This window comes from Prosopis cineraria, unplaced genomic scaffold, assembly GCF_029017545.1.
Source record: "Prosopis cineraria cultivar Desert tree isolate PC_DT_omini unplaced genomic scaffold, ASM2901754v1 PC14, whole genome shotgun sequence".
Classification (NCBI taxonomy): Eukaryota; Viridiplantae; Streptophyta; class Magnoliopsida; order Fabales; family Fabaceae; genus Prosopis; species Prosopis cineraria.
Window position 1 is genome coordinate 24,298,692 of NW_026555345.1, and position 27,854 is coordinate 24,326,545.

The window sequence follows — 27,854 nt, forward strand, 5'->3', positions numbered from 1 at the left end:
GGGACTACTGAAATTTATTCAAAACTACAGCGTCCAACTTGTCAAATGCTCAAAAAGATAGGTAGCGGTTTATCAATTTCCAAGTTAAGGGGACCAACTTGAAAATTTAGATAAATTATGGGGACCAAATGTCAGCTTACCATTTTTTTTTTTTTTTTTTAAGTGAAGTCAGCCTTCACAATTTGAAATTTTTGGGGGGCCCGCCCCGCCAATCGAGACACGTGCTCGTCTGACAGGGCGAGTATCGATCTACATATAATACTCCCGTGTATGTTTCAAATTTCAACTTCCATTTTCTAAAGTAGTTTTCAAATTTCGGTGTAAAAAAAAAAAAAAAATGGTGCGTACGAGACTTTATTTGTCGTCTCATCCCTCTGTTCAGACAAAAATAGTTTTCGATCCCGCATCTTTTTTCCCTCTCTCATTTTCTCATTTCCGTGTTGGAGGGAAAATTTCTAAAAGAATTTCCTAGCACTCAAGAGACTATGAGCTCATTCCTCCATCGCTAACGGATTTATAGGGGTTTAGTTCTTCCAGGTTTGCTTCGTACGAGCTGTTTCCGTACTAATATATTTCCTTCTGATATATCTCGGATTGCTGGAAAGAGTCAGTGCGGCGTTTGGTTTGGGAGCTTCTCGCTGTTGATTTTTGTTTCAGGTAATAATTTGTTTTATGTTTGAGCTTGTTTATTTAGCCCCGGCAAGTTTCTCGAAGATATTTTTCAGAAAGTCGATTCTCTAGGGTTTCAATTCGATTGAGTTGGTTTTAAGTTTTGCCGCGGTCTGTACTTCTGTTGGGTGCTGTCCTGGCTATTGATACCCTTACAACGATGTTATTTGATTAATTTGGTGTGATCCGGGATTTTGGATTTCTCAGCTCGTAATTTCGAGATAATTTGATTTAGGGTATAGAGTCCTACTAACTGGATGATTATTCGTTTAATATGATGACAGTGTGAATATATAATGTATTTACTATTGTTGCTTTGGAACAAATTTTGAGCTTGACCATGGTTTTTATTAATCTTCTGTCCTGCATGTTTGAGTAATTTGAATACTAAGGCAAACTCGAGGCTTAATTTGATTTGTTTCTCTACGATTTATATGTTCTGCTTTTGTTCTTATGGGCAATGATTGTGATCTCTTGCATGTCAATGAACTGATTGTCTTTAAAACAAAGAAATCAGAATTTTATATTCATTTCTTGCAAATACGAGCATGTCTCAAGTTTTTATCAAGCCAGGATTCCGGCAACATTATGCGTGTTCTTCTCGAATTAAATATTTCTTCCTTTATGTAAAAGTGTCTTGCTTGCTTAATTTAGTGAGTCCCAGTAAAGTCTTGCAGATGTGGAGCCTGCTGCACTGACAGTTGTATTGTTTTAAATATTCAATATTCCTCTATAGTATTTACTTCTTAGCTATAGCTTAAGTTGTCTCCCCTTAGCAGTGATCCTCAACCATTTCTCTTGATGCATGCTATTGCTATGTTGGAAGCAAGATACTTGTTCAGGGACTTTATTTTCTGCTTTGCTTACTCGTGCAACATCTTCACAGTGCAGACATGCAAACAAAGAAGAAAGCTTCTGGGAGAAATGGTAGTCATGAGCGTGTTAGTCCGAGGATTTCAAGAGCACAGCAGAAGGTTTCTGAAAGTGGGCAAGAAGTAGAGAAGAATGTTACTGACCTAATTACATCTTCAAATAGAAAGAAGAAGCCTAGTAAGTTACTAGTTACTTGCCAATTTCTGTTTTGGTTTGAAAGTAGTCTAATAACATTATCTGTTTAATTTTATCTATTGTATCTTTTATATCTTGTTATTATACCATGTTACGATGTATGACTCATAATGAGGTTACTCCTTCCATAATTAATCTGAACTATGCTGGTAAATTTTTTCGTAAAGTGCTGTCAGTGGACTGAATTAATCAATTAATCATTTTTCCATTATTATTGGAATGATTAATGATTGATGATTAATTATTTATCGGAAAACTGCTCATTTGTTAGATAAGCTATAAATTAAAATGACATCTCTTCAGACAATAAGAGATTAATGGCCAATAAAGATGATTTTATTTTTATTTGCTGTATCTCTCAGTCAGTACTCTTAAGAAGAAAGGTGCTGAACCAATTCCTTCTACAGATTTGAGGAATAAGTATGACTTGGTAGATCATGACACTACCAATGCTTGTTTGGCAAATGATGCAGTTGATGGAGCTTCATTAGATTTCTTGGTAAGTTAATTTCACAATCTTGTCATGTTTCTGTCTGGGATCTTCTTTGCTAAGTTTCTCTTTTGCATGAAAGCCCTTTATTGATATTTTGTACAATTGCCTGAAGACACAGTCCCCTTACAAACTTGTTCTTTATGATGTAGTGAATATCTGAACATTCCTGCATATGATTAGCATGTTAGATACAAGTGCTTTCCATAAGGAAAAATTATCATTATATAAAAATTATTCTGGTCTGAAATGATGCTCTAGGGTTGTGACAAGCAAGCCAGGCATTTGGAGTCTGGAACTATATTTTCTCCCGGCTTTCATGCATCAAGAGGTTGTGGAGGAAAAGTAGTTGATAGAGGTAAATGACTATGGTTTGGTTTTCATAATTTTTTGTACTGACTTCTTTTTTCTGGTTGACTATGTAATCTTAATAATTCAATTATGATATTTTCTAAAAATTTTCATTGATCATTTTCTTTGTTTCTCTCTAGTTGATTTTGTCAAAATTTTTCAGAATGGGGACCAGAAAAGTATCTCCACAGATGAAAAAATAGATTCACCTCAGATGGATGCTGTAGATGGTCTCATTAATAAAGAATCTTCTGATGCAATGGAAGTAGACATGAATGATCCATCCAACTACAACACACTGATTTGTGGTGATCAGATGCGAGGCACAGAAGATAACAGTGGTTGTAGTTCTGAAATTGATGGAAATGGAGAAGTTTCTGCTACTCATCTATCTGTTAAGAACTCAAAGCTCGAATGTGTCGATGAGCATGGTCAGGACTCCATATCTTCCGATCTTTGCCCAGAGGATGATGAGTTTTCTGATTTTGATGAATTCAATCCTTACTTATTCATAAAGACCCTACCTGATTTGTCATCAGTGGTTCCGACTTTCAGACCACTGTTACTACCCAAGCAGACACGAAGTTGCCCGCCTACCACTCTTGTCCTGGACTTGGATGGTAAGAAAATGAAATAACATGCCTATTTTAAGTTTCCTGCATAAAAAAAACCAATTACACAAAAAATAAAAGATTTATTTTTTTATTTGAATTTTGAAATCTTAGTGTTAATGAATCTCCTTCAGTGTTGATTGCTCACAGTTCCTGATTAATTTTTAGTCTCATTGTCCTGCATTACAGTCTCTTTTTCTAGGTCTTAATCTGTGACTAGGTATTTGTGTTTTGAATTTTGTTAACATCAACTGCCATTTTCTTAAAAGAATTTAACTATCGTTTTACCCCTTGATGGTTTATGAATATTTTTGGCCTGGCTTAAGAAAAATTGCTTTCATTCCTTCCTATGATGACCTTCGATGGTCAATAAATATTTAGTTAGGTAAACTAATTTTTCTTCTCCTTTTTGATTATAGAACAATAATTATCATGTCAAGCTATGGGTTGAACTGCTGTCTTTTGTACTTTGCATGGTGATTGTGGTTTTTTTGTTGGCAGAAACTTTGGTGCATTCTACCCTTGAATCATGTGAAGATGCAGACTTCACATTTCCTGTTAATTTTAATTTTGAAGAGCATACTGTCTATGTCCGCTGTCGTCCCCACCTTAAAGACTTCCTAGAGAGAGTTTCCAGCCTGTTTGAGATTATAATATTTACAGCTAGTCAAAGTATATATGCTGAGCAACTTCTAAACGTGCTTGATCCAAAGAGGAAGATTTTTCGCCATCGTGTTTACCGTGAGTCCTGTGTTTATGTGGATGGAAATTACCTCAAGGATTTGACAATTCTTGGCCGTGACTTGGCACGTGTTATAATAGTTGACAATTCCCCGCAGGTATGGTAACAGTGTTTCTGCCGTCTTGTCTGTGAGATCATTTCTTTAGTCATTATAGGTGATTGTTACTTTTATGCTCAAATTAGAGTTTTGGTTGTAAAATTTAGCTGAAACCTTTTGACCCTAATTTTGTCACACAACACTTAGTTATAATTTACAAGATTGCCAATCACCTGCTTCAATTTTGGCAAATGACTCCATGTAGTTTTTGTTCTTGAGAAGCTACTCTCGTCCAAACTTCACAAGTTACAAAACTGCTAAGCATACAGTTGTTCAGGGCGGGGTTATGTGCCAAAATTGAAGAGGATTACTTGGTTGAGCTAATTAACAAGTACCGAGGGTCATCTGACATCACTTGACACACTGTTAATACATCGCATTCGTGAACATCCATGTGCAAGGGCCTAAGGGATATTCTATGGCTAGATTTCTCAAGAAATCTAGAGAGTCCAATATTAATAATTAGATCTGCTGTTAACTTGCCCCTCTTCAGGCGTTTGGGTTTCAGGTGGATAATGGCATACCAATCGAGAGTTGGTTTGATGATCGTTCAGATCAAGAATTGATTTTGTTACTTCCGTTTTTGGAGAGCTTGGTTGATGTTGATGATGTTCGTCCACTAATTGCAGAAAAGTTTAACCTACGGCAGAAAATTGCTGCTGCTGTGCATCCTTCTTTAAATTCCAATAGAGATCTCATATCGAGCCTTCAGTATTCATCATGGGTTGTACAATACTGAGACTTGAGAAAACGATGGCTTCTTTCCTAGTTGTAACATTCTTAAATAATGACGTTAACAACACTGCAACAGCATCCTGTAATGACATGCTGCCCTCCAAATATTGGGGGTGCTTTCCTGCTTGGTTGTTTATTGGCTTGCCATATAAATTTCCCAAATATTTTACATATTTATGCTCTTAGGCCTTAAGGATTCTATTAGAAATATTGGAATAAGCACAACCCCCAACCCCCCCCCCCCAACAAAAAAAGGGTACATGTGTTGTGATATATTGTAAAGTTCTATTGAAAGAAGTTATGTAGCTGTCGAGGAAGAGGCTAAACCACAATGATCCTTGAGAAATAGGTGAGGGCACCTAATTCAAAGGACACAATGCCTTTTTAGTTGATCCTCTGGCCCAATCTACAGCTTTATTAATTTCTCTAAGGACTAGAGCGTGGGTAACTGATATGTAATTGTAATATAGGAACTATCGGGATTGAGGGTTGTGAAAGTTAGTTTTTTCTTTGTAGTTAGTAGCCGTTAGGAAGTGGTGGGTAGGAACTTCTAAGTGTGTGTTTCGTTTTAAATTTGTCAAAGTTTATTTATAAAAGTTCATTTGGTAAAAATTAATTTAGTAAAAATTAATTATTATAATAAAATGTATTTAATATATTTTTTTTAAAAATCAGCTTAATGCATTAAAAGTTATTTGGATTGTGGTAGTAAAATATGCTTTTAAATGTATAATTATAAAAAAGAATATTAATTTATGATGATTTATAATTTTTAATTTTACAAATGTAATATATTTGAAATAATTAAAAAATGTGATAAAAATTTTAAATAACATAAAATTTGATCTATAATGCTAACAACTTAATCTCTAATTATTTATACTTTTTTAATTTGTGATTTTAAAAAATGTGATAAAGATTTGTAATTTTTATTACACATTAATGTTAAAAATTAACATAATTACTTATTCAATTTATAATGTTAAAAAACTTAATATCTAATTATTGTTGTTGTTGTTGAAATGATAATTATATTTTTAATGAATTAACTATTTTTTAAATAAAAAATAAGAGATTAAACTTAAGATAATATAGTAAAATAATATTACATTTTTCAAATTCACTTTTTAAAAATTTTATTATTTTAAGTTGGTCAAAAGCACATTTAATAATATCTAAAAAGAATTTTTTAAATAAATTTTTTAAAAAAGATTGAAAACCAAACAACATCTAACTTTTAAAAAGTAAAAAAGTATCTTTTAAATGTTAAAAGTTATAAAATCAAAAAGATCCTGAACAGTGTTACTTGTAAATTCATGACATGAATGGAATGAAATTATTCAACTCATTATTCAGCTTACTCTCCTCTATTCCTCCAATCCACTTCTACCCTCTCTTTCTTCCCTTGTCTCTCTTACCGAATTGCGAACATTCATTTGTAAGATGCTTCTACCCTTGGCTTGGATGCGAGCCTAAAGCCTACCAAAGCCCTGAAGGAGGAAGAAGCTCAGCACCGTCAACCCCAAAGATCTAAGTTGTAAGAAGTGAGACTGAATAAACGCGTGTATTGGTAATTGGTGATGGAGAATCACTCACACGTGACACCACCTATCGACAACTTTTTATTTTTGGTGGGTACTCATAAAATCACCAAAAAGGAATGCTCTTTGGACTACGAGTTTTTGTTGGGGGAAGGAAACTCATACAATCAATTGAGAGTATGCTTAAAAGAAAATAATTGTTTTATATGGTCTTACAATTTAGTGACATGCAAGCCTTTCTATAAGTGGGAGATTGTAGATTTAAATTACAACAAATTACTCAAAAATTATAGATAATGATCTAAAATATTGCAAAAAAAAAACTTTTTTGGTCTTTTATATAATTTTTGAAGGCCTTTTCAGTTCTTGTCTAGTCAATTAATAGTAAAAATTAATCTTTATTAATAACAAGAGTTAGGTAGCACTATTTTTAAAAATTTAAAAATTAATTTATATAATAAATAAGTTTAAAGTTTATAGTATTATTAAATTTAAAATTTAAAGAGTAACTTGCTTATTTACTCATTTGATAAAGACAAAGTTGAACATCTAATAGATTTTTAGAGAAAATTATTGAATTCAAAGATTTTTCTTGATTAGTTACATTAGAAGTGACTCGTCGGAGGGAGTATTTCTTCCATTCTATTCATAAGACAATATTTATAACAAGTCACTTCAAACACCGAACAAGAGAATAATAAGAAAAATATTAAATACTTCTCAAATTTCGTAATTTATCTTATAAATAGGGAAAAAAAATCACCTAAAATTTTGTCAAATTAACAGAAACGGATCGAGTAATTTACGTGAGGATAGAACATGCTACCTTTTTCATCTTATTGTTCGGTGACGCTGACGATGTGATAATGTGTATGACATAAAAAAATAATTCCGTAAGCATAAAAAGGCATATGTAAATTACGCATATATATATATATATATATATATATATCACTTTCCACACCAATTATTCAAATGCATGAACCATTTGTGCTCAAAGATCCCATTTAACTTTTCGAAAACAAACCAGATGATCTTCTGGTCAAATAAATAAATTAACCAGACGTGGCATTTGAAAAAAAAAAAAAAAAACAGATGATAGAACCTGCGATTCTCTGATCACTTGGCGCCAAGCCAACTCACCAAAATGCGTGACCAACAGACCCTGTTCGAGTTCGGCTTGCGCTCTCTGCCTCGCTGTTATCACCTGTGGCACGAATTACTTGCAACTCGCCATCATGTTTAGCCTATAAATAACAGCCTAGCCAGCAGCTACTTCGTCTCCCTATCCCGCCATATTCCATTCAAAATCTTTCACGCTTCGTGCAAATTCTGAATTCTTCTTCCATCGTTTTTATTTTTTTATTTTTTTCCAGCTCTTGAATTTCTCCTTAACAGCCGAAACCATGGTGATAGCAGAAGCCTCTTTGGATATATTGTTCTTTCAATATGATCCTCTCGTGTCTTCTGAATTTCCATGTCATTCTTTCAGGTCGTCGCACAGAAAGTCAAGGAAGCTGAAATCACCGAGCAGGATTCGCTTCTTCTTGTAATCATCGATCATCTTAGTTTCATTAGTAATTCGTATTTTGTACTTTTTAATCCGAGTTTCCTGCACAAATGATTTTGAAAGTCTCTCTCTGTGTGTGCTCTTCCTGCTTTGATTTTTTATGGATTTAATTTATTTCTTCAAGTGAATTTGGATTTCTTAGCAGAATTGAGTTACAGACATTATAATGTATTCCTTCTGCTATCAAGTTCTAGTTTAATCTGAGGGATCTCATTTGCTGCCACGATTATCCTAGTTACCAAAGATCTTCGGTTTAGTCAAATGTAGATGTTGGACGGAATCTGAAACCAATTGTTCGTGATCCATAATTTTAATCGTAGTTTCTCTAAATATTTATTAAAATATTACTCTCTGTAAAGCAGAGCTGGTTTGAAGTTTGAACGGTTGGCTCTCGCTTTCCTCTACGGTTTCCTTATTCTGAGTCTCATTAGGACTGGAATTCTTGATAACAAGAATTTTGAGTGGATTGCATCGGATATTTACTAATCTGAAATTCATTTGACAGACGAGGAACTTGCTCCGAATTGCCATATTTAATATCAGTTACATCAGAGGCCTATTTCCTGAGAAGTATTTCAACGATAAGTCGGTCCCAGCTCTTGGTACAGTCTATCTTTAGTAGCCCATCCATTTTCCTATGATTTCAACAGAGTCCTCCGATATTTGTTGGTTGATTTCATAAAATTTCTTACAAAAACGACAGAGATGAAGATAAAAAAGCTGATGCCATTGGATGCAGAATCTCGCCGACTTATTGATTGGATGGAGAAAGGCTCGTTTATTTTTATCTGGTTTAATATTTTCGATTCGATTTTCGACTTGTTTTGAATTAGAAGCTATCTGTTCTCTTTTATGTAAATTGCAGGAGTATACGATGCTTTACAGAAGAAGTACTTGAAGACACTTTTCTTTTGTGTGTGTGAGACAGTTGATGGACCGATGATTGAGGAATACGCATGTAAGGCTTCGACGGTCTAATTATAACCGACTTTAGTGGGATAACTTCGCTCAATGCTAACGGCACAATGTGAATTCCTGTTTCTTCTCTTATATTTAATTTCCTGCTGTAGTTTCCTTCAGCTATTCGGGTTCTGACAAACAAGAGGTCTCAATGAATGTCAATCGCACTGGAAACAAGAAGCAGGGTGGGACGTTCAATAGTAACAGTACCACAGAAATTACTCCCCAGCAGATGAGGTTATTTTCAAAATAGAATTTACTTTAGATCCGACATGGACTTATTTCGAAACATGGTAATGGATATTATTTGTGGCATGATGGCATCTTCAGGAGTTCTGCATGCAAAATGATTCGAACACTTGTTCAGTTGATGAGAACTCTGGACAAAATGCCCGATGAGGTAAATAAGTTCAGACGCTTTGCTTGATACAGACATATTTTAACACTTCATTCTTCCCCTTTACTGTGCAAAAAGTCTGAGATATTGTCTTTTATTCTGTCCTCAGCGTACCATATTGATGAAGCTCATCTACTATGATGATGTGACGGTATGCTTCTGATCATGGAGCTCATGTCAGTTCTTTAATATGCTTGCCGACCTTTTCAGCATGTGACTTGAAGAAATTTCTAGAATACAAATTCGACTTTGGTGGTTGTTTAACTTTTGGAATATTTAACGAGATTGTGATAAAAAGGCCAGATGCTTTGTTATATACCATTCACAATTTTCTATTCTTGCAGCCTGCAGATTATGAACCTCCATTCTTCAGGTGTTGTACAGAAGAAGAAGCTCGCTGTCCATGGACAAAAAATCCATTGAAAATGGAGGTTGGGAGTGTAAACAGCAAGCATTTTGTGTTAGCTCTCAAGGTAAGGAAAGATCGTGGCCACAGCTTCTTTTAAAATATCCATTTTTCTTCTTTCCGATGAGGGTTTCTTTTTTACCTATACAGGTAAAGAGTGTTCTAGATCCTTGTGAGGATCAGAATGAGCAAATGCAAGATGATGAGATGAGCTCTGGGGCTGATTCCACACAGAGGGATGAGCATTTTGATTCTGACAGTGAGGTAAGTAAGGATGGTGCTTGATATAAAACATCCTTATAAATTCTACCTGACTGAAATGAGCCATTAAAGCGACCAAGTTCCTAAAATTGTGTAATTATACAATTTTCAGGTCGACCATACTCAAGGGGATAGATATATAGTTGCCCCAATAGGTAAGTGCTGTTCAGGCCGTGTTTTTCATTTCATTTACTCAACTCCAATTTAATAAGTAAACGAGTTTGTATCTATTACGGCAGAAAAACAACCACAGGCAATTGATGGCATGGATGACCAAGGTAAACTTGGCATTTTAAACATATTTGAATTAAACTATCCTTCCTACCTACCTTATATATATCTGTTTCTATCAGGCATGTTAATATGTGCGTATATACAACCCAGAGGATGTATGTGTTTGTCAATTGTTTTTTGGTGTGTACGTGTATAGGGATCAATTTATATAGTATGTTTTCTTTAACACACAGATAGTTTAACGAATAACTGGACTTTAGAACTCTTTGAATATCTCATAATCTTCTATATGTTTACGCAGACAATACACAGGATTCTATAGAAGATGGGAGACAATTAGACCGGGTGAAGGAGTGGATTCTTTATAGCCACCTTGACATTGTTGAGCTTACTGACGTTCTAGCAAATTTTCCTGACATATCAGTGGTATTTTTTTTTTCCTTTTAATTTTCTGATCTTTACAGCATTTGTCTATTTTTTTTTTTATATCCTTTACAACATTTGTCTAAGATAATTGGTTTTGGTCATTTGTATTTTGTGCTTCAAGTCTTGCAATTTCATTTTATGCAATTTTTTACTTTTTTTCTCATTTTATGTCGGATACAATCTGATTTTGGATTTTTGACCCTGGCAGGTTTTAATTGAAGGTATAAGACTTAACCATCGCATTAGAGCGGTGCGATAAATTCCATTGCTTGACTACCAATGTTGTTATGGTGATTAATTTTGATGGGTTATTCAGAGATAATGGATAAGCTCGTCAAGGAAGGCGTGCTGTCAGCAACGGGAAAGGATACCTACGCCATTAACAGGCAAAAGGTGGACTTTTGCTCTTTATTTTGGAAGTTCCTTCTTTCTCATTATTTTTTAATTTGGCCTGACAAAAACTCCCTCTCAGAAATCTGATGAATATGAATTCTCAACCGTGAAAGAAGAAGCTGATGATCAAACTATTCAAGTCATTGATGAAGTTCCCCAGGTTGAAGATAGCCTTTACATGAAGGTGAGTTTTACTTCATTCACAGAAATCTTGGCGGACTTTTTCCATAAATATATTATTACCTTTAGTTGCTATACTACATGCAAATAGTGCTCAAAGATATTATAGTAGTATACTTGTAAGTCAGTACGGATTTTGAACTTGACTCAGACTCAAAAACAACTGCAGTGAACAAAGCATAGTAGACGTAATACTGCATTCAAGTCTGATTTTTTTTTTTAATAATTCGCAATAAAATTAAAATTTAATATTTTTTAAGGCTCTATTCGTGTGGTGAATAATGAAGCAATAGAGTCTATAGTTTGTAATTATTTGTTAAATAAATCTCTTGCGGGTTTTCATTAAATGTTGAACATAATGTGTGTGTGTGTGTTGTAACAACTATAGAATATATCAGCTAACTCAGGTGTCAAAATCTCAGGCTCTCTATCATGCTCTACCGATGACCTATGTGTCAGTCGCAAAGCTTCAAAGCAAGCTTGAGGGAGAAGTAAACCAGACAGCCGTGCGGAAGATAATTCATAAAATGACTCAGGAAGGTTTTATTGAACCAAAAGGCAGCAGAAGATTGGGTAGCAAATAAACGATCTAAGAAAAATCCTTTATCTTTTCCTCACTTATTTCCTGCATTTTTAATAAACATGTCGTAAATCAGGGAAACGCGTGATCCATTCTGAGTTAACTCAGAGGAAGTTGATGGAAGTCCAGAAGGCTCTAATGGGCACTACTATTGAAGCTATGGTATGACTACAGAGTTTGTTGAGTATATATATTTGCCTTTTATTTGAATGCATGTCTACCTCTCGTGTATTTGAATTTTCTCAGGAAATAGATCACAGTGAACCAAATAGTAAGTCCAGGGCTATTAATTTCCAAGCAAATGGTAATTATAAATGAATAACAAATTCTGCAGCTTTTTGGTGTTGTAGCACTTGGGAGTTTAATTTCCTTTCATTTTAACCAGGGAATCACAACAGAGAGGGATCCACATGTGGTGTCCTCCACTCTATTGGATCAGATCTAACGAGGATGAGAGTTAAATCAGACATGAACCAAACTGACTCCACCAGGAGTGGGCAGAATAAGGTGAGAGCGTTGGGGAACACACCCACAAGCAGGGTTGAGGCAAGTTACACACATTAAGCTTCCACTGTTCAATATTGTGGTACATACTTCATGTAGTCATTCTCTATATGTTTGCATATAGAGAGTTAAATCAGACATAAACCAAACTGACAAGTACTATTTTTTCCCCATTTTACCCCGGGAATCACACAGCCCGTAGCTTCTAGAGAGAGTTTTGCTCCAGGTAAAGAGAACAGCATGGCAAACGAACGTTCAACTATAAACCAGTGTAACGAAGTTGAGACTCTTCTCTGCAGTAATAACTCTCAGGACAAGCGATCCAGGAAAACAAGCACGGTAATCTTCAGCTTCCTCTTTGGGTATTTAAAGTAGGGCATGTTTAAATTGTAGTCTCAAACGTTTTGCGGTTTTAGAATTCTCGCTCCTCTCCCTTCTTTTGCAGGTCAAGGAGGCTATCCATCAGTATTTTAAGCGCCAGAGATCTCAAGTTCAGTGAACCTGCATTCATCCCCCATCCCTCCACTAGTTTGTTTCGATCGGAATGCAAATTTAAGTCCGGACTTCTTTTGGTCCCACACCATAAACAATATCTCATGATAGTTGACTATTTACACGTCTCTTATAGGCAGTGACAGCGTCAAAACAAACTTAATGTACTACAGAATTACGGTTCAAGGTCAGATTCTTGCGTGTCTATTGCTGATATTTTGGCTTTACATTATCATGGTCGCCGATAGATGCGAGCTATAAGAAGCATTTCATCGTTCGTCTAAACTCTAAAGGACTTTTGGTGAAGATCTTGTTCCAGAATGTAACAGATTTCTTGCATATATCAGTGATTAGCTTGGAGTTATGCGGTTAATGTCATTTTCGGGGTTATAAAACAAAAGACGGCCTATCTAATGTTCCTTTAATCATGATGTATGTTTATAAATGCTTATCATCACGACGTTTCCTTCCTTGCTCTGGTTCTTTATGTGGAAATATATAGAAACATCATAGACCAAGGGACTGCTTTCCACGGTCAAATTGAATATATAACTTCATTAAGTTTTAACTTCATTGGAAGCTTAATTAATTATACTCAAATAATTAATACTTTAGGTTTCTAAGATTGCTTAAGTTGTTTTTGTTTTAACGTTCAGTTATCAATTTACCTTTCTGTTTAGTGTTTAATATATATTTCTTTAACTTCAAAAATAAAATCGTTTCACAGTAATAAAATATTGGAGTTTGACATCACATTAAAGACAAAATTATAACCGAGTTTGAAACTTGTAAACCACTGTCATCTCATGTTATTCTTTGCTACTGTAATCATTTTCTTAAAACTTTAACATTAGTATGTTAAAGTAAAATAATTTAAAATTATTTTATTAAAATATACTTTTTATCTTCTAACCTTATATAAAATTTTAATTTTAGTCACTTAATTTTTTAAAGTATAGTTTTAATCCTCTAATTCTAACACTATTAGTTTTAAATTATTATTTATTGTTCCAATTATTATTATTTTACAAAATAAACTTAATATATTAACATTTGATTATGTTAAGGGACCAAAATAAAATTTCATATAAAGTTAAAGGATTAAAACTATACTTTAACTAAATTATTTTTATGAAATAGAATATTATATGTTATTAAATAAAAAAATTATTATGACTAAATCATAAAAAATATAATAAAACTTACATATCATCAGTGAAAAATAAAAAATAATTTTTTAAGAAAATATAAAAATAATATGATGGAAAGATTATAAAATACTATTAATATTTTCAAATTTTCAAAAATTAAAATACTCTTTAATTGAATAATGTCTTGGGGACTAATCGTATTGTCTCTAATTTTTTTGACCCTAGAATTTGTTTGTCTCTAATTGAAGTTCTTAACAACTGATTATAATAATAATGCCCTTTTTTGGTTATGGCAAAAAGAACAAAATACAAATATTCCATTGGCGAGAGACTGAGAGTGAGACCCTAACATTTCACAACCTGCGATCTTCCAATTTTGTCCTCTCTCAGCAGAAGAGGGTTCTCAGCGTCCGAATTTAGATACGTCTAAGAAAGTGCCACGTGTCATCCGAGGCCACTTATTTCGAGCCAAAAGCCTAAAAAGATCCCTCGGGCTTCTACGCAGGCCCCACGCTAACAATAACCGCCAACGATTCCGTTATCAGACTCTTGAAATGATTTTACACCTGAGAGACCTATATAATGCGAATCAAGCTTCTTCTACGCCGTGTAAAAGAGAAGTACTCTGCAACTCTCGGAGTTAGAAAACACTGTTGAAATCTCTGTGACTAGCAGTTTCAACACAAGAATCAATGGCTTCCAATTCCAAGACGGTTTGCAATTATCTAGCTCGTTTTTCTTCTTCATCTTGGAGTTTTCCTTAGCAAAATTTTTTTAGTTCTTTCTCTTGTCCGAGATTATATATAATCACTGTCAAGTTTTGTCTTCATGTCTTGCAGTCCGAGATTGTATGTGAGGGTCCAGAACTGAGGCGCCTCGGATTCATGAGGTCTATTGCCATTGGAGTTTTTATCTGTGCTTCGAATCTCTATGATTACGCCAAGCAGAACCATGGCCTTTTGACGTTCCCCGCTCGAATAGTGGAGGTCCCTGCGAGGATCGTTCTCGGTCCTGTCTGCAACAGATTTAGAAACTTGACCGATGATCTCTTGGTTATCGCTGACACTCTGGTATTTTACTTTTGTATATCTCTCTCAGTTCTCTGGATCTTCTTGTTCTAATTCTTGGATACAGCAATAATAAAGGTGGCTCGGAGAAAACGTTTTGTGATCTTGGATTCTTGATATCGTCCATAATCTATCCTTTCTTGGATACAAACTTGTGTTCTGTTCGTACAGTTGGTAAACTTCTTTTCTTGTTAGTCATACGATCTGGTTGAAGAAGAGGAAATCCAGGATACTAATTTACGGTTTGTAATTAATTAATTAATCATGCATTGTTGTTATTGGCTACTGCTTAAACTTAAATGTCATTTTAAGTTGCATTTCTTGAATATCTTTCATCTTGATATCAGCTCAAGATATATATCTCTTGAGTAACTATGCAAGTTATTCTACTTCATGGACTGAACTGGCAATAAATGTGCCAAACTCGGACTGTGCGGCTTCCAGTGTTTGGTCATGATTAAATCGTTTTAAGGGGCCTCTCCTCGCATTTCACGACCTTAATTTTTATATTAGGCGTTTAAATTGAAATAGAATTATCATGGAAATGTTCACTCTCAGTTCAACAGCTACCACAGTCGCTTTCCATATATACGTCTGTATCCAGAGAGAGAATTCAATCAAAAAAAAAAATGGTTGACGGAATAACATGTATCCTTAATCCATATATACGTCTGTTCTGTACCACAACCCCCCCCCAACACACACACACACACACACACACACACAATTCGATTAAGAAAATACGGTTGACAGAATAACATGTAGCCTTAATTGGTTTGGCTCTCAAATTTATATTTTGATTGATTATTTGAATTATCCTTTTCAATGTCAGTTAATTCATCATTTATACCTGGTACAGGTGGATGAAGCAGATCGCACAATCAATGCATATGCTCCTACTTCTGTTAAGCGGCTTGTCAGGCGAGTCAAGGTTGTGGCGAATAAAGTGATAGATAAGGCAGTGGCAGCTGCGAATGAGGCTCGAACTGGAGGGCCGGGGGCTGCTGCACGTTATGCTGCTGAAGAGTCGAAGAAATGTCTGCTGAAAACCACAGCAAAGTTATGGGTTTATTTCAGCAAGTATCTCGTAATTCGAGCACTTGCCTACTTGTTGCTTCCTGGAGCTGCTTACTTTTCCAACAAGTACAACGATTGCATCAGGTACACGACTGGAAGGGGTTATCCTTTTGTGGGGTATCTACCTGCTATCCCCCTTAATGAGCTAACTAAGGCAGTTAATCTGGAATCACGCAAGTACTATCTACGTATACCTCCTGCTTCTATTGATATACCAGAATCGTCCCGCTCCCACTCTGACTGAGTTACTAGTTTTGTGGGTTTCCACATTGGGAATCTGTGTGTGGAAACAACTGATTTGATCTGAGACTCGGTAATCTTTGATGTGAGACTTAGCATTCTTTTATTTGAGACTGAATTTTTCATTTGGTAGTTCTGCGTGACAAGAATTGTTGAGTTGTGTATAGAGATTGCGTTGATGATGTGAATGCGTCACGAAGGCTTCGTTCTTTCGGGTCAACTTTCGTCTTTCTCGCGTGTTAGATAGATTGTTTCCCTGCAATATGTGACCATTAGAATTAGGCCAACTCGATATGAATGCGTCCTTCCATAGGATAAATTCCAATTTCCCGGGGAAAAATTCTCAAAAGCCAAGGCGAAGTTACAATTAAATGGTCAAGTTACTTGAAACAATTTAGCATTGACCAAAGTTTACAAAACCCACATCCTAGCCTTTTTTGCTTTCAGTATTGTAATGATCTTATCACTGTCAAAAATGCGCCGAATCGTATAATACTAGATCCATCTTAATGTTTTCTCGTTGAAGATGTTTTAGAAGCTTCATACTCAACAATCCCATGAACATAAAAGAACGAAGCGTGTTCTTGTCGCAATAAAACCATAGCAAATGTTGAGCACCCTGAACCCAAACCTTCATGTTCATTTTTGGTGCTTCTTTCACAGATAGAAAACCACTAAAGCCAGAAAAGAACTCGTAATTGGCAGTACAGGATGCTCTCGTCTTAAAAAAGGAGACATGCCATTGCGTCTTCTACTGTTGCTCAGCATAAATAAATATGTCTATGGCATAATATTGTCCGGCCAGTGCTTATCACCCCATTTGGGAAACTATCACATTCAGTTTATATACTTTTTTCTTTTTTTAACTAATTCTCACTTTTGAACATGGTTGATAAAAATATTTCAAGCAAACAAAAATCACCCAGCGCCGCACTTCCTGGTTGACAAATCTAAAAGCCTCAACATAACCCATGCATCACTGAAATTGTACCCTAGGCTTCATGTATACAAGCGCTGCCAATATATAATGATGACCTTATCAAAACATCGGTAAGACTGCTCAGATAGCTTTGTCACTCAACATTAGCTCAGGCGGATAAAACTTGAACACAAGTTACACACCATCATAACTCAGTTGGATCATGTATAGGCTACGCAGATAGCAAGATGATTAGTCAGAAGGCTTTATCAAAGAAAGTACATTCGCTTTAGATTTGTCAATATAGTCACAGTAGCATGAAACCTTTTATTTGAATTAAGTGTAAAGAGGTGCAAGTCAGTTGAAACCTCTACAACAATACGGGAAATTAACAGCACAAACGAATACAGATCATATCCCACTTTCTTCTTCTGAAAATTTGCGACAAATTCAACACTCCTGCATTAAATAAAGAACAGGCAAAAATAAGGCATGAGACAACTGCAGATCAAAAAGTTGTTCAACTAGTCACTTCAGAGAAACCTCTTCCATTTGAATCGAAAGTAACATGCCCTAACACCAACATGGACACAAAACGTGGATGTGATAGGACATGGCAACATGGCAAGATTGTTGGATACATATCCGATACAACATAGTTCGCTTTTTTCAGTCTTCACATAACACATCAATTAGCCAACCACACATCATATATCTTAACAGATGCACGAGCATTACCACATTGAGAGACAAAATACTGGCTCCAATCCAGACTCAAGGTAATTAAACTCATATTTCTAGCAACTAGTAGCAACTGTCAAATCACAAAACATTTTAGACTCCCTGCTTCCAAAAATCAAGTAGAGCGGGGGGAAATGACAGCCAGCAATTCACCAAGAATGTGGAAAATGGAAAAGCTTTGTTTCTATTTGACCATTTCTATCATTTGATATCAAGCTGCACCGATACACACAACTGCATTAACAGATGCATAAATTTAACAATTTTAGCAGAAACAAGTCACAACTTCAGAAACCTGATCGGAAGCCATGCAAGATTACTTTTGCCATGTCGTTTGTTTGTGAGGGAATTACTCTGCATATCCTAATTTTTCAAGTTCAGGACAACCGATAACAAATTTGAACCTAACTTTTAGCGTGAATCATCATCGCACTATTTAGAATGTATACAACACATAAGTTTTTTATTTTTTTCTCATATCAAAACATCTTATTCTTATAAATATTTTTCCAATCGCTTTGGTGATAAAATTTCCCGTTTAATCTTGAAATGCTAGTGAATGCCAACAAGACAATGTCTGAATTACTGCAAATGGAAAAGGATAGACATCGGCCATGTAACTTTATTCAACTTCTCTCTCAACTCCAACCACCAGATAATCATCCTATATTTGCAACAATGGCTATGATCAACATAAATCATCAATCAAACTAGAAAATGCCAAGAAAAAGGCAAAATCGACAGATATGTCAGTGGTATGCAGGTGTAGATTGAGAAACAATACCTCATTTAGATGAACCGCTGTTTCGCTGGAGGACGTCATCATAAGGATCCCTCCGACCAGGAGTCTGACTAATTTGAGCATCCCAAGCGAGCTGAGAATTATGGCGCTCGAATGTCCAAAACCCATAAGGTCTCAGAGGATAGCTCCACATCTCCTTTGTCTTCTTGCACCTATCCTTCACTGAATAAACGTGTTCCCTGAATTTGCGATCCCTTTCCTTCGGATCTTCCATCATTTTGAGAATCAAATTCTCAGCGAACTCCATTATGAACCCCATCTTATCTTCCACTGTCACAGATCGCAACTCAAAACTCAAAATTCCCCAATTTCTATGCTCACAATGTAAAGCAAGCTCGATGAACGCAGAACAAACACCGACTATCGAACTCGGTCATCAATGAAAAACACAAGCTGCCATGATTTCACAAAACATAAATGCCACGTCCGATTTTTTTTTTTTTTTCAACTTATATAATGTCCGAGGGTTCAAGTTCAACGTAATATCGGAATGAAGATCCAGAAATAAAATTTTAGGTGAAAGGTAAGAGAACGAAAAATTCAGCATAGAGGAACGACCAAACAAGAAGTGAATACATCAAAGATTTTACCTGATCCGCACCTCGAAGCTCAAGAATTGGCAGGTCGACAACTCGGACACTGGGAGCAATACTTGATAGATCATTCGTGAATTTCAGGAGCAAATAACCCAGGGCCCTCACGATAACCTTATTGGGCCGGGTCTTGAAACTTATTGGGCCCTTTGCCCAGTGCTTTTATTGGGCTAACCTTGACGTGGTGTATGCTTTGGGCTTTGATTTCATCAACGCCTCTTACATCCCACATCGTCCCTAATACTGGGCCATAAAGAGGACATCCACTCAAAAGAAAACGACAATCCCCTATACATACTAGATACTATTAGAAAAATTGCTGGAATAAAAAAACAAATAGAAAAACTAAAAAGTGACAAGTACAAGGGACAGTAATGATTTAAGATTTGATTCCAACATCAAATATACCAAACATAAAGAAACGTGCTCATTCTTTTCCATGTCACTTCCAACATCACAAGTGACATGCCATAATTTCTTGGTTCTTAATATTAAGTGGTGTAATTGGATTTTCATAATTTTCTGGCCAAAATGTGTAATATTCAAAATTTTAATTTATCTGCAATTCACTCCCTCAAGTCCTTAGCTGCCATGCCCTTCTTTATGAGGATTCAACCTCATGTTGCAAAAGCGCATAGGTCATTTTTCGAATTTTTTTTTTCTTTCTAAATTGGTCGCTGATAAGTTTAAAGCTTTTGCAATTTCATATTAGAAAATTTGAGCTTTTAAGAAATTGCTATAATTTTATTAAAAGTTGATTATAAGAAAACAAAAGGTTGTACCGAAACAATACATTACGGTGACAGATTGAGAACCTTGCCTCACAAGTAAGTAAGAAAAGGAGCTTCAGTAAACAAAATTTGAAAATATTAAGTTAATAAACTTTAGAAATCATAATTAATTTCAAATACCAAAGTTATGTCTAGGGTTCAAAATTTTTAGGCCTTTGAATAAAATCAATGTTTAAAAATAATTCTATCAAAATTTAAGAGTAATTTTTTTGACATTCTTATAAAAACATTTTTCAATTATAACAATCAAGTCAATTTTAAAAATAACTATATTTTTAAATATCTTTTGGTATAAAATTTACAACATGCAGGCTCAGTGTGATTTTTCCCAATAAAAAAAAGGTGGTATCGCAGTATCATATATTTGTAAAATTAGATGGTAACTTAATTAAGGTATGAGATCGAAAGTGATGATTTAAAATGGTAACCCTTCAATCACATCAAAGATTTTCAACACATCAAATCTCTCAATTTCCCTCCTCTTTTGCTTCAAAGCATCAAAGAAGCAAACATATGCATATAGGTATATCTCATCAACAAGAACAAAACAAAGGGTAAAGAATAAAGTAAAAAAGAAGAACAAGAAAAGAAAAAGAAAGATGCCCAAACTCAAAAGACACAACCAAAAAGGAAAAACATCAAACATTTGAAATTGCAAAGGAAAAAAAAAGTAGTTACAATGTAATAAGTAAGGTTGTCATCACAGCTGGACTCATCCATCTAATGAAGCAACTTTGTTTGTAATACATAAAAATTTCTACCTACCATTTCTGTTTCTCTTAGTATATATTTACTTCACAATTAATTCTTTTCATTCAATTCTTGTTTCTTCTCTTCAAGTCTGTTTGTGTTTAAATGCTCAAACTCATTTAATACGCTTCCATCTCCTAAATGACACCATTTCTGGTTCACCCAATTCAACCAAATAAGGCAAAATGAATAAGTATGTGTCAGTCACAACTGGACTCCTGATAGTGGGCCAGACACTAATGGGCCTGGACCACAATTCATAAATATCCTCCCCTCTCTGACTTTCAATTTTCTACTAAAAATAATATTTTTTTCATACATGCTAAAAATAATAATTAATTCTGTGTTTTTGTAATAAAATATTTTAGGCTGGGTGGATCCAAATTCAAAAAATTTCAGGACCGTTTTTTCATGGATTAGAGAACACAAATATACAATTATTACAAAAATTCATTTTGTGGACTTTACATGACAATATAGAAATAATAGGAATATTTTATTTTTCCTTTGTGTATCAAATCCAGGCATGGTTTCTATTTTTTATTTTTTATTTTTTATTTTGTATTTAGGATTAAGGCATTGGATATCTGTGTCACACATCCACATTCCACTTGCAATTTGCAAATTGCTGGTCTCTCCCACTAATTTTTTTCCTTTTACTTTATTTTTGTTATTGGCTATGGTCCCTTACAGGTCAATCTTTAATATATTTATGATGCTTTTTTTTGTTTGGGGGGGGGGGGATGAATTTCTGATGCTTTTTGACCACAAAAAAGCAGTGCAAAAGTTGGAAGCAGGTTTCAGATGGACCAAAAAAAGAGGAAACAGATAATAATTAGTGTCAGAGCCAGGTACTAATATTGCCTCTCACTCACCATATTTGTTTCTGGTGAATCCGGATTCAAAGTCTACATTTTTTTTTCCCTCATCCTTCTTTTTCCAACCTTTTTCTCATCACTTTTAGAAAATGAATGAAATTCTATAATATAATCTGCAAAAATAAATCCAAATCTAGCCCCCGAAAAGAGAAAAACGTTAAACTGAAGTAATCGCATATGACGATATCACTATCATTTATGATTCAAAATGGAGTCGCATGCCAAGAAATAATTCCACCTGAGTGGTTCACTGTGACTTGCATTTATTTCATCTTCATTTCCGATATTAAAATTAATCAATTCCTCAACCAGTCATGAATTTACAATCTTTTTTCCTTTTTTGTTATTGCGTTGTTAAATAATATTCCTAAGACATTGAATTGGATCCTCAGGTTGTCTTCCAAGCAATTGTCCAATTGAGGCAACCCGGCATCATGAGATGCAGAGATACGCGCTAGATTTATTTAGTTATTTACCATACACTAATCTATTCATATTTTTTGATGAATATAATGGATTTTATTTATTTTTGAAAAATATATCCAGATTTTATTTATTATTCTAATATAACTTCTTGATGATTGATAGGTCCAAGTCGAAAATTAAAATGCAACCCGAACTTCGGCTTGGTCGTAGAAAAAGAACAAGAATTGACAAAATTTGTAATCTTAATTAACTACATTTAAGACTGACAGTTGCTGTATTGTACAAAAAAGGTAAAACATGAGCAATAAGAGCTGTTTTTTGTTTTCAGGGACCATCTAACCTATACAAGAAAAGGTGAGGAAGTAAAAACGGTGCCGTTTGAGGACCGACCATAATAAAAATGATTAATCACCATATAATTACCATAATCCGCACCTAAAAAAAAATGGCTCCAAATCCTGCAAAACGATGCCGTCATCACTTCCATTACCGTCGTCGCCGAAACTATTCTACAGCCTCTCTTTAACTATCGACGGCCATCAAGCCGTCTCCGTTTAGACCGCCGTCAACCTGTTCGCCGGCGGCATCGTCGCCATCCTCATCAGCCCATCTTTCCAATGGCACGCACTCAGCCTTGTGCCGGAACTTCCAATCCAGCGCCTGACAAGCGCGAGAGCAGTAATTCACCGTCCCACACACCGAACACCTACGAAATTCATGCTTCCTCGTTTCTGGCCGGCCACAACCCACGTGTGAGCATAACCGAAGGCCCGAACCCGGCGACCCGCCCCGCTCTCTGAACCACTCTGTCATGAACCGGTTGGCGGGGTGGGACTCCGGCGCGGGCACGTTGCATCCAAAATCGCTGAGAAGCGGGCAGCCTGACCCGGTTAGTTGCCGGAGAAACGGATGAGGATGCGGGTGCGGGACAGGGTGGCGGTTCCAGGTGAGCATAGGGATGCCAGAGTTAGCCGCCGCCGGAGATGACAAAACGGCGGCGAGCTCTCTCGCATTAGCTTGCACGAGAAATCGCCGTCCCTCGGCGATGTTTTGCCGAACCCCATATCCGTCTTGCAGGCAGTGGCCGAGTTCACGCAGAGCGTCGATATGGCCCAGGAAGGCGGCGCGTGCACAGAGAGCCACACCGGCTCTGAGGTCTTTATCATTCTTCGTCCCGCCGCTGCCGTTGAACTGGACAACGGCCAGGGAATACAGAGCCTGAGCGTGGGAGTTAATCGCCGCCTTGGCCATCAGCGACGCTCCACTTCCTCTGTTCTCTAAACAGTAGAATCGAATCTGTACAGACAAAAAAACCCCCCAATTCAACCACCTTATTCACAATTACCGGATTGAAAAAATAAACAACATATTTCAAAGACGATTTTTTTCCCAAAAAAAAAATACTAACCATGCCCAGGATATAACAGGCCTCAACATTTCCGGCATCGGCACACTGTTTCAGAAACCGGTGAGCCGAGTCGGACCAGCTTTTGGCTTTAACAGCCAATCCTTTCGGCGAAACTCTGGATAAAACCTGAGATTGGAGGCTTAAACCATGGAATCTCTTACACCTGAACCCAAAAAATCAAACATGTGAGACGCCAACCCAGCAGAATCAGGATCAAAACAACAATTCTGAAATCCATAGAGACACGCACGTGACCAAAACACTGACGAAATCGGAGGGGCACGTCGCCGTAGAGCTGAGTTTGGAGAGGATGGAAAGCACAAGGTCATCGGGCAGAGACTCAAAAAAATCGCATCCTCCTCCACCAGCCACCACGTTTTCTGGTGACTTCTTCAATCTTTTTCTGCTAACAAAAACCGATTGTTGTTCCTCATCGGAACGCATCCTCAGAGGAGCCACTCGAGGATAACAAAGCCCCCTCCTGGTTCTCATAATCCCTAGAAACTCCTCTATCCCTATCTTGTCTCACTCTCTTGTGAGAGATTAATAGAAGATAAAAGGAGAGTGAGAAGTATATATACAGCAACGACAGAGAGACAGGGTTAAAAGGAAGTCGTTTTGTTGATTTACAAAACTAACCCGAGCGGAGTGGTTGATGTCGTTTTGAGGAGTGAAACGGCGTTGACCGAGTGACCTAACAATTGAAACTAAATGTGAGTTTGTTGTGAACCATTTTTCTTCATCTCTCTCAGGTTAATGACCACGTAACGCGGTTATCGGATGGCGCGTGGTGTGTTTCCATTCCAGGCACTTCCTGCAACTCCCAACGGTCAAACGGATGGTTCAGTTACACTGATTTGTTACTTCGTTTTACTCCGAAAATCCTAATTTTTATTTATTTATTTTCTTTGTTTTCCCTCTTTAGGCTTTAAAATTTAGACGCGGCATTGATTATTGTTCAGTAAGCATTTCTTTTTCACCCTTTTGGAAAACGAACTTCGAGAAAATTGCTTTTACTCAAAAGGCAAGAATAAAGTCTGAACTCGGGGGTGGACAATGAAAAATTCTTATCAGCTAACCCACCGTTTTGTTCTGTGTCATTAGAAAAGAAAGTGTGTGAGACAATCAGATTTTTTAAATTTCTTTCGTTTGCTTTTAAATCGTAAATATCAATAAAATTTTATTTCTATACGAATAATATTATTCAATCTCATCTGTAAATTTTATATTTAGAAAGGTAAATTTTTGTACTTATTTTCTGATTAAATTTGCTCAGAACAAAGTAGGAGAATATTTATCATTTAATTAATCCTCATTTTTTTTATTTAAAGGTAGTGTATGATAATAACAAGACTCCTATTTAATTATTTTTATAAATTTTGTTAATTCTTGTTCTCAACTGTAATTCAAAAAAAATCGTGAGTATCAATATTAATTTCAACCCATAAGATATTTACAAAATATTCTATGGGAGAAATTATGAATGATACCACTAATTTGTTAATTTTTGTGTAATGTACAAAGATCAAGTTTTAATTAGTTACACAATCATAAAATTAGTGCAAATCAGACCCTTAATATTTTATATGCTACTCTCCAATAATTAATATTGTTTTCAATTTAATTTGTTCTATCTTTCTTAATTAATTAAAAAAATTACGTCAAATAACTAATACATCTGTAAGACTATTACACAATTCTAGTCCAAATTAACATCAATCCATGCATATTTTGTCATAATTCTTGTCGTGCGTGTATATTTTGTTTGAATTCATGCTAATTCACTCGTGTCAACAATGATTCTGACATGTTTAGCGTTAAGGTTATCAAGTTTAATTCTTTCAAAAAAAAAAAAAAAACTTGAACACGACATTACAATTTATACTTACTTGAGAACTTGAGAATTGAATCATTACATTTTTTTTCTTCAAACAAGTTTGCATGATGTTTTACATAATCATAACATTAAAAATAGCATAATTAAGCCAACCTGTCAATATGTCATTCCTTACTATGTAACCAATCTTTTTGCAAATTAATTTGTCTCATTTCTTCCCCCAAAATCTTAAATGGTAACAATTGTTTTTTTTTTTTTAATATTAGGCTCGTTTGTAATTCCATGCTTTCTCATAATCCTCGTCAATCCCTACACTTTTTAGTTTTTATCCTACTTGATGCAAGTCCATGCATGTTTTAATTTGCTATAATTCATGTAGATCCTTCGTGTTAACAATGACTCTAAAATGTTTTTTATTTACTAAGCAAACAATCTTATAACTAAACTAACTAGTGTCAACTTAATTACTAAATAATAAGAATTTCTTTTTTTGAATATTTAACTCATCCGTTACACCATGTTTTGTCATGATCAACGTCAATAATACATGCACTTTTTGTCATAATTCAAGTCAATCTTTGCCCATTTTATCATATTTCATTCTTCAAATATTTAGTTCATCCGTTACATTACGCTTTGTCGTAATTAACGTCAATACATGCTTTTTTTTATGTCATAATTCAAGTCAATGCATTTATTTTGTCACATTTCATTCCAATACATTCATGTAGAATCTAGAGATATACTTTAATTATAGAGAATCTTCAAGATCAAATTCACCTAAATTTTTGAATTTATTAAAAAAGAATTATCTAATTTAGGCTAATTTTGAGACCTAGGAGCCATAAATTGTACTCACTCATTGAAATTGTACGCTGCAATTTCATTTAACTTAATGCATTTTTCTTTGCATTTAACTCATGTGAACCCATGCGAGTCATAAAAAATCAATTTTATTTTGATTATTGTCTAATTTGTCACTGCTTCTAACATGTTCATCATCTTCAAAATCACTATACTTCCAATCCTACTTAAAAGAATTTTATTAGGGAGTTTTCCATGATCATACATAAGACGTTTACGAAATTTACAAAGCATTTATTTATTGATTTTCTTTTTCAAATATGGCATTCATTATCATAACCATCTTACTCATATTTAGAAGTAGTGTGTGTAACTTTGGAATAGAACTTAAAAACTTTGTAATAGATATAATTTTGGAATATCATGACAAATTTTCATAAAATCAAGAACAATAATTAATTTTAACTATTTTTCTTAATTCATGTGATTTGATTTAAAAGTTTTTTAAAATTTTATCATATATGTAATATTATCTTCACTTCTTCAGGCTCTTTTAACACTTGAGCACATCATCATCAACAAGATTGTTATACCATATTTTTTCATAATTTATGATTGTCATGTACATTATTTTCTCGTAATTCACATCAATCCATGTTGGTTTTATTGTAAATTCCTGTTAATCGATGCAATGCACGAGGAATCGAGTTTGTTCTGCATCATGTTTTATTCAATCATATATCTAACAAGTTCAATGTAATAATCATCAACTTTAATTAAATTTTTTCAAGACTACTTACACGCGTAATCACAATTAGTCAATTATTCATTGCTCGAGGCTGATTGATCACAATTGGTATACACATTTTCTCCATTTATAATTTACCAAATTCTCCCGTAACAACACGGTCTCAATTTGTTTGTTTTTTTTTTTAACTTATGGATAAATGACAGTATTTCTTTTTAAGGTCACCGCAAAATACATCGCATTGAAATCATTTTACTATTTAACAGATTACGAATTTCCACACCACTACATCAAAAAAACAAACTATGTCAACGTCTTTATTGAGGGATCGAAACTTTTCCTGGTTCCAAAATCCTGTTGCAAATCATCACCGTTTATTTTTCCAAGTTGAATCCAACGGCTATAGCTCTGCCTGCCTCTTTCTTGACAGCGACACGTCTAAAAAAAATAGGGAGTGGAGACAGCATTTTGCAGGCATCAAATCTTTATTATTTTTAAAAAGCAAGGCCTTGAACTTGACTCAGTTGGCGACTGAGTTTTAATTAAGTCATTTTAATTAATTTACACCTCATAATAAGTTAGTCAATAATTATATTAATGTGTTGATATGTATATATAATTAAATAAAATTAAATTAGCTTTTAAATTGATTTAATTTTTATCAATCCAATATTTTATGCTGTGTTTTGTTTGTCTGTATCTTAAAGTTTCTGTATTTTTTTTACTTATTTAATTACACTTTGTTTATTATTTTATATAATTATCATTAATGTTTTCTAATCCATGTCAACCGATTTTAATAATATTATCGTTACCCCTCTTTAAAAAATAAAGAACAAATTAATATTTGAGATAAATTTAAAAAATTAAAATAATTAAAATTTAATTTGAAGGATCAGATTAATAATTAAAATA

General features: G+C 34.8%; 5 protein-coding genes across 12 annotated transcripts; 3 read left to right on the plus strand and 2 right to left on the minus strand.

Annotated features, from left to right (window-relative positions):
* Positions 1-345: 345 nt before the first annotated feature.
* On the plus strand, positions 346-4,899 carry LOC129292514 (uncharacterized). Of its 6 annotated transcripts, none has more exons than XM_054930072.1 (7): positions 346-657; positions 1,556-1,719; positions 2,100-2,236; positions 2,489-2,585; positions 2,719-3,198; positions 3,691-4,028; positions 4,658-4,899. In XM_054930072.1, the coding sequence occupies exons 2-7, from the start codon at positions 1,563-1,565 to the stop codon at positions 4,706-4,708; spliced, it is 1,260 nt and encodes a 419-aa protein (XP_054786047.1). In that variant the 5' UTR covers positions 346-657; positions 1,556-1,562; the 3' UTR covers positions 4,709-4,899. The 6 variants fall into 6 exon arrangements, with proteins under 6 accessions (XP_054786047.1, XP_054786043.1, XP_054786042.1 ...); XM_054930068.1 differs by having other exon boundaries at positions 351-657; positions 1,561-1,719; positions 4,522-4,899; XM_054930067.1 differs by having other exon boundaries at positions 352-657; positions 4,522-4,899.
* Positions 4,900-7,447: 2,548 nt separating this feature from the next.
* Positions 7,448-13,177, plus strand: LOC129292518 (meiosis-specific protein ASY1). Its single transcript, XM_054930078.1, has 22 exons — positions 7,448-7,713; positions 7,797-7,853; positions 8,380-8,476; positions 8,578-8,646; positions 8,740-8,832; positions 8,945-9,071; positions 9,165-9,234; positions 9,341-9,382; positions 9,576-9,704; positions 9,788-9,901; positions 10,011-10,053; positions 10,138-10,176; positions 10,434-10,558; positions 10,767-10,779; positions 10,875-10,951; positions 11,031-11,135; positions 11,554-11,704; positions 11,788-11,873; positions 11,958-12,015; positions 12,097-12,257; positions 12,411-12,554; positions 12,661-13,177. Exons 1-22 carry the CDS (start codon positions 7,711-7,713, stop codon positions 12,712-12,714), a joined length of 1,857 nt encoding a protein of 618 aa, XP_054786053.1. The 5' UTR covers positions 7,448-7,710; the 3' UTR covers positions 12,715-13,177.
* Positions 13,178-14,143: 966 nt separating this feature from the next.
* On the plus strand, positions 14,144-16,718 carry LOC129292516 (REF/SRPP-like protein At1g67360). The gene is made up of 3 exons (XM_054930073.1): positions 14,144-14,571; positions 14,698-14,928; positions 15,785-16,718. Exons 1-3 carry the CDS (start codon positions 14,551-14,553, stop codon positions 16,244-16,246), a joined length of 714 nt encoding a protein of 237 aa, XP_054786048.1. The 5' UTR covers positions 14,144-14,550; the 3' UTR covers positions 16,247-16,718.
* A 708-nt stretch (positions 16,719-17,426) lies between these two features.
* LOC129292517 (uncharacterized) lies at positions 17,427-19,392 on the minus strand. Of its 3 annotated transcripts, none has more exons than XM_054930075.1 (3): positions 19,295-19,392; positions 18,687-19,097; positions 17,427-17,620 (listed from the first exon to the last, which is right to left on the minus strand). In XM_054930075.1, exon 2 carries the CDS (start codon positions 18,961-18,963, stop codon positions 18,688-18,690), a length of 276 nt encoding a protein of 91 aa, XP_054786050.1. In that variant the 5' UTR covers positions 18,964-19,097; positions 19,295-19,392; the 3' UTR covers positions 17,427-17,620; position 18,687. The 3 variants fall into 3 exon arrangements, with proteins under 3 accessions (XP_054786050.1, XP_054786049.1, XP_054786051.1); XM_054930074.1 differs by having other exon boundaries at positions 18,687-18,974; positions 19,295-19,387; XM_054930076.1 differs by lacking the exon at positions 17,427-17,620 and adding an exon at positions 17,648-18,566 and having other exon boundaries at positions 18,687-18,974; positions 19,295-19,387.
* A 2,974-nt stretch (positions 19,393-22,366) lies between these two features.
* LOC129293352 (F-box protein At1g67340) lies at positions 22,367-24,095 on the minus strand. Its single transcript, XM_054931263.1, has 3 exons — positions 23,801-24,095; positions 23,551-23,713; positions 22,367-23,438 (listed from the first exon to the last, which is right to left on the minus strand). Exons 1-3 carry the CDS (start codon positions 24,040-24,042, stop codon positions 22,665-22,667), a joined length of 1,179 nt encoding a protein of 392 aa, XP_054787238.1. The 5' UTR covers positions 24,043-24,095; the 3' UTR covers positions 22,367-22,664.
* Between the last annotated feature and the right edge of the window lie 3,759 nt (positions 24,096-27,854).